The following is an 11,366-nucleotide window of genomic DNA, read 5'->3' as shown; positions in this document are numbered from 1 at the left end:
AACAGAGAGATGTGAAAGAATATATTCATAGATTTTCTGTTAGCATTGTTTGTCTCTTGGAGACAAAGGTAAAGCTTTCAAATCTAGGGAAGCTTTATCAAGGGATGTTTGAAGGATGGTGCTTTACATCAAATAGCAGTTACCATAAGGGAGGTAGAATAGTGATTGCTTGGAAATCAAGAAGCTTCGCTATAATAGTTATCAGAGGGATAAGTCAGCTGATACATTGCTTCATACAACCTAGGAGTGGTGCATCTGGGTTCTATTGTACAATGGTGTATGCTTTTAATGATAGGGTAGGGAGATGTGCATTATGGCAAGATTTAAAAGGAATAAGAACAAATGCAGCATGATTAATATGTGGGGACTTTAATTGTGTCATGAATGTTGATGAAAGAATAGGTTCATCAGTTAGGGAGGTGGAAATGAGAGATATTAGAGAGTGTATGGAGGCATGTGCACTTACTGATATCAAATGCTCTGGCAACTTCTTCACATGAAATAATAAACAAGCTGGAGAAGATAGGGTGTTTTCGAAATTGGACAGGATGCTTGCTAATCAAGCATGGCAAGAACTCTTTCCCACTGCAGAAGTTAATTTCCAAAATGAAGGGGGATTTGATCACTCTTCTGCATTACTCTTAGTGCATAAGGATGAACAAAATGGAAAAAAAGCTTTCAGGTATTTTACTATGTGGAAGAAAGCTACACAATTTGAAGAATTAGTGAAGCAAGCATGGGACACCCCTGTACATGTGCAAGGCTCAAAAATGTTCATTGTTATGCAGAAATTGAAGCAAGTTAAGATAAGATTGAAGGAGATGAGTAAAAGAGGGTTTCATGATCTGCAAGCAGAGGAAATCAAAGCTCAACAGGTTATGATGCATGCTCAGCAACAGATGCACCTGAACCCAAGTGATAGAGTGTTGGCTGATGCAGAATTAGAAGCAGTATAAGTGTATAAAGAGAAGCATGATACATATGTCTCTTTTCTGAAGAAAAAGGCAAAACCAAACTAGTTGATAGCTGGGGATGAGAATACTAGGGTATATCATCAAAGCATTAAAGCAAAGAGGCTGAAAAATCGGATAAAGAGCATCAAGGATGAAGAAGGAAACTGGCATAATAAGGCAGATTCATTAGCAAATGCCTTTTTAGCCTATTACAAGAAACTATTAGGATCTAATGTAGATCAGAGAATTGAAGCAATGTCACAGATTGTTCAAGCTGGTCCACTAGTATCTGATGCACATAGAGCAATTCTGAATGCACCATACACAACTGAAGAAGTGAAAAATTCACTATTTTCGATCCCAGCGAGCAAGGCTCCTGGACCAGATGGATTTGGTTCATATTTTTATAAAGATGCTTGGCATATCATAGAAGAAGATGTAGTAGTTACAGTGTTAGATACATTAATTCCTTAGACTAGATGTCTTAGTAATGTCACTGAGTTCAGACCCATATCTTGCTTGTTGCAATACACTATATAAGTGTACTACAAAAGTTCTCTGTTGCAGATTGAGGCAAACTACCTGATATCATTATGGAAAATCAAGGAGGATTTGTGCATGGCAGATTTATAGTGCACAACATAATGGTGATTCAGGATATAGTAAAACATTATGGGAGGAAGAAAGTGAATCCAGGCTGTTTGATGAAGATGGATTTACAGAAAGCATATGATACTGTAAATTGAGACTTCCTGAATGAAATGCTCTTGCAACTTGGCTTCCTAAATCACTTTGTTAAGATGGTGATGACCTGTATATCTACACCCATGTTCTTCTTGTTGATTAATGGGCAAATGGAAGGGTACTTTAAGTCAGCTAGAGGTTTGAGGCAGGGAGATCCTATGTCTCCTCTTCTCTTTGTGATTTGCATGGAATATCTTTCTAGGATATTATGGAAGCTGAGTGAGTTAGAACAATTCCACTTTCATCCTTGATGCAAAGAGATACAACTAACACATATGTGTTTTGCAGATGATCTCACCATGTGTTGTAAATAGAGGAGAGTTTACATCAATTATTTGATGTTAAGGGCGTTTAAAATTGTTTCCACAGTCATCAGGATTACAGGAAAATGTAGATAAGTCTGCTGTGTATACATGTGGAATGAAGGAAGAAGAAATCCATGGAGTAAAAAATGCATCAGGGTTCACAAGAAGCAAAATGCCATTCAGATACTTGGGAGTTCTCATTTGCTCCAAAAAGATAACTGCAGCACAATGTGAATGTATTGTCGAGAAAATGACTGCTAGAATCAGAGTGTGGAGCACAAGAAATTTGTCATATGGAGCTAGAACATTGCTGATTAATGCAGTGCTTCTAAGCTTGCATATATATTGGGCTCATATTTTTATTCTTCCAAAAAAAAGTCTTAACTGAAGTCACAAAGGTGTGTAGAGCATTTCTATGGAGTAGTCAAAGTCATACACATAAGGCAGGAGCTGTAGCTTGGGATGATACTTGTTGGAGCAAAGCATGTGGAGGTTTAGGATTCAGGGATGTGATAGCTTAGAATAGTGTCTGTCTTGGAAAGTATGTGTGGGCTATTGCAAGTAAGAAGGACAATATCTGGATAAGATGGGTGAATGCAGTATATATTAAGGGGAGTAAATGGTGGGAATACACTCCTAATTCAGGAGCTAGTTGGTATTGGAGAAGTGTTTGCAGAGTTAAAGAGAGATTAAAAGTTATTTATACAAAGAAGGAGATGTGTGAGATGACTGTACATTCTATACAAGAGGTGTATAATAAGATCAGAGGGGGCTGACCTGAAGTGGCATGGGCTAAATCTATATGGAATAGATTGTCCATCCCTAAGCATAGATTTATTAAATGGTTGGCCATACAGGAGAGGTTGCAAACTACTGCAAGATTAGCCAGAATTAGAATTATCAACTCAGATCAATGTTTATTATGTGCAGATGTAGTGGAGAATCATAGTCACCTGTTTTTTCAATGTAAGTATAGTGAGGCATGTTTGAAGGGTGTGAAGACATGGTTAAACATTCAAGCTAGCACCATTGCTTTAGAGAGACTCCTCAACTGGGTGAGGAACAGCAGACTTTCGAAGTTTAGAAAAGAAGTGATATATGCAGGAGTTGCTGCAGTGGTATATCAGGTGTAGCAGGGGAGAAATAAAGTGTATTGGTACCAAAGTAGCCCAAGTATAGAGTGGAGTATTAAACAGATTGTGCGAGCTAGAATTAGAGCTATATTACCCAGGAAGATTAGTAGAGAGCAGATTTCAATTAGATCTTGCAATTGTAATAGAGTAAAAATGTAATATTGAAGAAGTGATATCTAGCCTTGTTAAGGGTCCAACCTAGTTGGTTCGTTAACTTTGGTTAGTGCAGGTGTATTAACAGTTTGAAGCGATGAAAATTTACTTAATTAGCAAAAAAATAATGCAAATTCACCATCTTTTATCATTATATCCTCAATTAACAAAATATTTACATAATCATTGATTTATTGGTTTTCAAAAAACAGAAAAGAAATTATAGAATGAATTTTATGAACAATTTTTCGTATATATTATAACACAATTGACCTTTTGTTTGTTTTCGCACACATCGCGTGCATATAGGACTAATATCTATGAAATAGAGTAGGGGTGTAGCCGTGTAGGGTTTGGGATTCATTATTACCCCTAATTGAGACAAATCTAACCATATTGTACACGATTGTATTTTTTTCTTACTTGTATATATCATAACATGGTTGAATGTTAAATATATATAAATAATATTAAAAATTGATATAATACGCTTAAAAGAAGGATGTAGCACATGGATGAACATTGACCTATTGATATCGGAGATATGTATACAATAACATATCAAATGACATTTTGGTCATAAAATCCGAAATAATATATGAGCACATTGACTAAATATTCTCTCAATCTTTTATAATTAAATTTTTGTTTACAAAATAAAGTAAAATACTAAACCATGGATTATACTACCTATGCATCATTGTATCTTAGTACTTGCAATATTTCCATGATAACTACTATATATCGACTAACTTTATCTTATATTCTCTCACAAATGTATAAGAAAAGTATCATGTGTAATCCTATTTGATTTTTGTTAATGCAAACTTTTATAATATCAGATTGTGTATGGGGGCTGTCTAAATTCCATACCGGTCCTCATGGACTGTTAACGATCGTTATGGTCGACTCGTGTATGTAAAGGTCGTTAACTATGTCATGCCAACCTTATTAAGATACTTTAAAGGTGCTCCTAACTTGAGCCATTCTCAGATGGGTCTGAGTGTAATCCAGTATTTTCTCAATGCACCTATGGGCCTGGAGTTAAGTATTGAAGAGGATAGAATTGTATCCAACCAATAGGAGCAGTGCCATATCTTAATAAGGACACTGACGGTTCTATAAATACCCCTGGGACTAAAGGTGGCCATGGGCCGGGCTGGCCCGTGGGCTGCCCGAGCCCGGCCCGTTTTCGGCCCGGCCCGGCCCGCTGGCCATAACATGGGCCGTGGGCCTTGCACGTTTGGAGATTTTAGATTTCGGCCCGGGCCCGGCACGAGCCTGTGGGCCATGCAATTTTTTTTTTTCAAAAACTGTGATTTTTGGACCAAGCCCGCGGTGAGCACGAGCCCGGCCCGGCCCGCCAGGCCCGTGGGCCGGGCCGGGCCATGGACAAGTTTCCCATTATTTCAGCCCGGCCCGGCACGGCACGAGTTTGATGGGCCACGGGCCTGGCCCGGCCCGTATTCCACTTCAGCCCGCGGGCCTGGCCCGTGGTCAGGCCCAGCACGGCCCGTGGCCAGCTCTACCCCTGGCCTGAGTCATATAAGGTACGTTCACATATACTATTATACTCTATCTGAGATATACCGGCTATTAACCTTTACTGAGTTAGGCGTGGTGTTCCTCGGATCAACCCCCGAAGTTAGTTTACATGTTCTGTCTTGTAGGACAACAAATCAACTTGCATACTTCAAGGATACCGGTTCACTCCACCAACATTTATTACATACCGGAACAAATTGTTATAAATTTTACTTATACATAGTTAATAATAATATTAAGGATCAAAGGAATACATATTTCAGAGATCAACTGGTTACCAGACTAACACTGCAACAAAAGATTGATTTATTTCTTGTTGCGTACTCCTTTCGTTTCCCTTTTCTCCCGGTTTTGACTTGTGCGTTTGCGAATGACTTATTTGACGTGAAACTTATAACAATTGAATATTAAATAAAGATTTGTTGAAACGAATGAAATAAGATCTCATATGTTTGAATTTTTTCTCATATACTTCTCCGTTTTTTAACAAGTAACACAGAGAGATGTAGGGAAATACCATAGAGTTTAGAGAGAAAGTTGGGACACCATTTATATAACCAAACAAAATTGAGTATTAGATAAAATGGGTAGGTGAACAATTAAGTGATGGCAAAGATATAACAAATATGAAGTATTTTTTACTACTTTGAGCTATGTGTCACTTATTGTAACATTTTACTAAAAGAAAAACATGTCACCTATTAAAAAACGAAACAAGTATATTGAGAATAATTTAGAAATTTTTATTTAATTATGATAAATTCGAGGTAATAAATGGAAAAAAAAAAAAAAGATAAGAGGAGAGAATTTTTTAAATCATTTTGGACCCATCTCCACTAAAAACACAAGTGCACATAACTTTCATAGTATTAGTAAGCCATAAGTTTCATTGGTAGCAAATTGCAATTGCACATATAACACGTTGACATTCTAACTAACTTTCAAAAATTCAAACTTCACAAAAAGAGTGTGTTCCCTTCCCGTGCACACTACAGTTTCATCAACAAAACTCCAAACAAGAACCAAAGGCTAGCGGATCTTGAAAGGTTTGCTACAAGGCCAGATTTTTCCATAATAACATATTTTGATGTCGTGTAACTTATTTTTGTATGTTAATTGGGTTTTGGACTCTAAACAACAAGGCTTCATTTTTTTAAAAAAAAAACCTTAAGGGGTCAGGTCCAGGCCTGCCCCAATGAAGATCCGCCATCTAAAGAGCGGCAATCGAATAGTTGAAGGGAGAACAGGAAAAACTGATGGTGGCAGCGGCGAAGCTTTTGACGCTAGCTTGGCCGTGCATACGAAAAGAGAGCAGCAGCATGTCAGATTTATCGGTGAGACGTCACTATCTGTCTATGCCGAAATACCCAAAAGGGGTTTCAAAGGACTAAGGAGAAGATCAGAAGATTGAAGGGTCTGAATCCAAAGCTTTGTTCTCTGTCATCGGAATGACTACGTACGTACGTACATACGTACCTACGTACGTACATACATACATACGTACGTACATACGTACATACGTACGTACGTACGTACATACGTACATACATACATACATACATACATACATACGTACATACGTACGTACGTACGTACATACGTACATACGTACATACATACATACATACATACATACATACGTACATACGTACATACATACATACATACATACATACATACATACATACATACATACATACATACATACATACATACATACATACATACATACATACATACATACATACATACATACATACATACATACATACATACATACATACATACATACATACATACATACATACATACATACATACATACATACATACATACATACATACATACATACATACATACATACATACATACATACATACATACATACATACATACATACATACATACATACATACATACATACATACATATTCCGCTTATGTTAGTTCGGTTGAGAGGCGATAACTTCCGGGCATTCGAGAAGCTGTTGTTGATGTTTTGAACAGCAGGGTTCAAATCATCTTCTATCCTTCTTCTGTAGACGTTAGTGCTCTTTCTTTTGATTTGGGAGCTTCGGTTTTCTATGTTTTATTTCATTTGTTGGTTTCTTTTTTTTCCCCTTGTGTGATTTTGATTAATTGTAGCTTTCAAGAGTTAAGGGTACTTGAGGGTACTGAACTTTGACAAAAGTTTCATTTAGGGTACTGAACTTTCAGAAGTTCCAGTTAGGGTACTCAAAATGGATATCTATTAACTTAAGGTATTGAACTTTGATTTGTACCGTTATCAGCCCCAAAAATAAATGAAAAATGTGACGTGGCATTAATTAAAAAGAAAAAGGTGACATGACATTAATTATAAAAATTGTTAAAATTCTAAACTCTTTTCTCTCTCCTGTGAGTACCCTATGTTTGTTATCTTTTCTCTCTCCTCTCATAACTCATATTCTTCCATTTCTTCTTCTTCAACAACAACAACACATGTTGCATCTTCATCATCTTCATCATCTTCATCTTTCGCAAATTCATCTGTAATTCCAAAAACTCGCTCACTTTCTGCGCCACTTGTTCATTATCCTTCAACTCGTAAAGGTGACACAAACCATCTTGTTTCTCTCACTTCAACAACTTATGGGTCTCTTATTGTATTCGATAAACAGTCTTTTTTCGGTGAAATTGATGAGTTTTCCAGCAAGTCTTCGCCGGATTCCGTTATTAATACTTGGGAACTTATGGAAGATCTTGGGGAAGAGGAAAACCATGGGTTTAATCGTGATTCTGGTAATGTTTTAAGGTTAAAAGTTTGAGTTTATGTGATTTTGAAGATGGCCAGAAAATACCAACTTTGAGATTAGGGTTAAATTTTTCTGATTCTGTTCAGAAATTGAGTGGCTCTTAGGTGTTTGTTGAAAGTTGAGGAAGATTATAGTAGTAATAATAGTAACTTGAATAATTCTAAATCTTTGTGGAAACTTTTGTCTGAGGAGTGACTTCTTTCTAAGATGGACCCTAATGTTTCTTCTAGCTATTAAAGGGCATTGTCAAGTAAAAACTTAAGATTCATCTCGGACGATGAATATGTCAGTTGATTCGAGTCCGATTGTTCCTATGATTAAGAGTGTGGATTCTAGTTCTAGCCCTTTGGGTTTGAAATTAAGTGTTGGTGATGATAAAGGTTGTAAAGTGGGTGGTTGTGAGGACAAGATTGTGCTTTATTTTACTAGTTTGAGAAGGATTAGGAGGACTTATGAAGATTGTTGCGCCGATGAGTGGAGGATTGGGAAACTCAAATGAACGAACAAAGGGTGAGGAATCAGAGGAGAGAGAAAAGAGTTTGGAATTTTTATAATTAATGTCATGTCACCTTTTTCTTTTTAATTAATGCCACGTCACATTTTTCTTTTATTTTTGGGCCTGATAACGGTACAAACTAAAGTTTAGTAACTTAAGTTAACAGACATTCATTTTGAGTACCTTAACTGGAACTTTTGAAAGTTCAGTTTCCTAACTGAAACTTTTGTCAAAGTTCAGTACCCTCAAATATCCTTAACTCTAGCTTTCAAGGTTGGGAAAATGATTGGCACCTTATTCACATAAGATAAGTGTGGCGAATACAATTCTATGAGTGTGAAATCTTTAGAATTATTTTCTAAAAAGATTCGGTACCTTGTTAATTTTTATGAAATTTACTTATTAATTATATTTAAGGGTAGCAATGAGATAAGACAACTCACAAGCTATTCAAGACTAGCTTGATCAAAACTCAACTCGAGATATTTGCAAGTTGAGTAATTTAATACTGTACTTGAAAACTTGTGAAAAACTCGAAAATACCATTATCAATTACTACAAAGAGTAAACTGCTTAAATTCAACATAATTTTTACCCCAAGGGAGCTAATCAAATTAGACAGTTGACATCGTCCCTAATAAAACTTGACTCACGGGAACTCGAATCGGTCAATACTTGACTCAAGTCGAGATCGACTCGAAAAGTTAACGATTGGAATCAAGCTAACCTAAACTCGAACTTGACTTGCATCATTGCCACTCCTAATTATTTCCATGTTTGGTTTTTTTCTGAAAGTTGCTTGTTGGAATTCTAGAAGCTCGTGTGAATTTGGTAGAAGTTATATAAAGTGCTTTTGGTAAATATGTAGCTACTTTATGGAGTGTTTTTGTACAGAATAAATTTAATGTATTGATAGCTTCATCTATTGTTAGGGAGTTCTTGGAAACTCGAAACAAAATCGAGGGCTATTCCCTTTTCTCTTATACAAATTCAATTTATGCCATGGATACCATTCTCTTGAAAAGCAAGCTTCTACTGTTCTTTTTTTTTTTAAGAAAAATTCTATGGTTTTTTTGTTGAATGAGGAAAGTAGACTAAAATGGCAGTGTAAAGTTTAACATAATCCAGAATAAATATTTGAAAGCAAGAGCTAGGGGATTGAGGATCTCCTTAGTTACACTTGGTGACTTGGAGTAGCATTTGTTCTTCTATGCAAGCTTATAAGCTAACAAAAAGCCATTTTATCACACATTTTTTATTATTTCTCCACATCAATGAGCTAAAAGCCAATTAAGAGACATCTAGTCAAAAGTTAACTGCCAAACAAGATCTAAATTTACTTTTAGTTGTGTTTCAAGTAGGATGATTAAGGTTTGAGTTCACAGTTTGTTGCAATGTTTGCAAATTTCCTGAGTATTAACTAAAGTGTATTGATGGAATGCATTCTAGTTTTCTTGTTGAGAGTTTGAAACCTGCCTCTGCTTTGCTCACTAAGCACTTATGTAGACATTCTGTGATCATTAGTTGGTAATTGGTTAAGTTGGGACCTATCTTAAATAGGAGGAAAAGATCCGAGAAACCATTATTGAGGATGTTGCTTTTGAGGCTACATTAATTGAAGACGAAAGTAGTGAATGAAGCAACATGTTGTTCTAGTATGAACACTAAATCGACTACAAGAGGGGTGACTTGTAGTTGAGGGAAAATTTTCGAATTTAAAATGCGGAATAAATGTAACTTAAAAACTTAAGAGAAAAGACACACGAGATTTTACAAGGAAAACTTCCTAGGCCCAATAGGAAGAAAAACCTTGACCTCATGGAATTTTATCTCAACTTCTTTACTAAAATAGGCCAAAAGAATCTTTCTTTACAACCTAACAAGGGCCTTCTCTGTTCCTCTAGGAATTTGTTCCCAGTCACCTAGTTTTCCCAGAACTGATGACATTCACTTTGACTTCACTCGAAGTATTCTCTTTTCTATCTTTTGTTTTCTCTCTTTATCTCAAAGATATTCTCTAATTTTTCTCTCACCCAAACACTTAGAGTATTACAAGGAAATTTAGAAGAAAACAGAAAAAATTCTCAAAACAATAATTATCTTTTATGCTCGAAAGTTATATTTTTTTCTTTGAATAAATCTCTCTTTTATAGCTGCTTCAATTCTTCTTCTCATGCGCTAATTAAGCTACACTTTCTCCATGATGCGCACTTGTAATAAAGGGAATATCATGGCGTAATTTTTACTCCACTTGTTCCACCAATTTTGCAACGGCTATTAACTTCCACCACTATCCGCTAGTGTGGAAGTGCAGCTTGATTGTTAGAGAGATTACATCAGTTAGTTCCACATTCATATCAAGTGGTTCAGGTAGGTAGCGAACTTCAAGCAAGTAGTTCCTCCTTTTATGCATCACTCGCTCCAACCGAATTTCACTCAACATTGTTATGCTTGCTCTAATGGTTTTTTAAGCCACAATAACAACAATCACAATCTAATAACTATAATTAAGAATCTTTGATACAAAGATTTCTTTAGTTAATAGATCATTAAACATATCTTATAATAATACTCAAAGTGTTTAGACATAATATCTTGTCTTAGATTATAAAATCTTTCTCTACAAGATATATTAAATAAACATGACAATATTTTTGGTGTTTTATAATTTTCTAAACTAAAATCATATTACTACCTAAGTATTTGGCATCATCAAAACATGTAATACAACATATTCTCCCTTTTTGATGATGGCAAAAATAAGGCATAAAGAAAGAAAAGTAAAATAGAAAATAGCAAAAGAATTAAAGCTATGGGATTTAATAAAATAAAAAATCTAGCATGCATAAACACGAAAAAAATAATTAAACTAATAATAAGATAAATCTACTCTAACATCCTAATCATCCTCAAGCACTTGTGACAAGAGAGACTAAGTAAAAATAAAACTTCACCAAGAAAACAGAAGATTATAATGTTTATTTTATGTGTCATAACCCATTTCCCCTTTTTGTCACACTAGTAGAATAAATGCTTATTGTCGTGGTCATAAAGTGGCATATTGCGATGGTTTTGGCCGCTCAGCAATTAAGGGGGCAGCAATAGGTAATTAATATATTGCTGCGGTTTAAAACCGCAGCAATATTTGAATATATTATTGCAGTTTCTAGATAAAATCGTAGCAATATATTTATTTTATATTAGATTTATAAAGCATACTGTTGCGGTTTCTGGAAGAAACCG

The 11,366-nt window shown here is 35.6% G+C and overlaps 1 protein-coding gene and 1 pseudogene across 1 annotated transcript; both read left to right on the top strand.

Moving 5' to 3' along the window:
* Window positions 1–548: 548 nt before the first annotated feature.
* LOC104894095 (uncharacterized) lies at window positions 549–1,427 on the top strand. Its single transcript, XM_010680260.1, has 2 exons — window positions 549–950; window positions 1,020–1,427. Exons 1-2 carry the CDS (start codon window positions 549–551, stop codon window positions 1,425–1,427), a joined length of 810 nt encoding a protein of 269 aa, XP_010678562.1.
* Window positions 1,428–7,240: 5,813 nt separating this feature from the next.
* Window positions 7,241–8,264, top strand: LOC130591466 (uncharacterized; annotated as a pseudogene).
* The last annotated feature ends 3,102 nt before the right edge of the window (window positions 8,265–11,366 follow it).

This window comes from Beta vulgaris, chromosome 5, assembly GCF_026745355.1.
Source record: "Beta vulgaris subsp. vulgaris cultivar EL10 chromosome 5, EL10.2, whole genome shotgun sequence".
Lineage (NCBI taxonomy): Eukaryota > Viridiplantae > Streptophyta > Magnoliopsida > Caryophyllales > Amaranthaceae > Beta > Beta vulgaris.
The sequence above is the reverse complement of the archived record's forward strand: the minus strand, read 5'-3'. Positions and strand labels throughout refer to the sequence as shown.

Coding starts and splice junctions, on each gene's coding strand:
- LOC104894095 (XM_010680260.1), top strand. CDS start 549: ATGCTTGCTAATCAAGCATGGCAAGAACTCTTTCCCACTGCAGAAGTT. Junction 951..1,019: donor CTGATGCAGAATTAGAAGCA/GTATAAGTGTAT, acceptor AAACCAAACTAG/TTGATAGCTGGGGATGAGAA.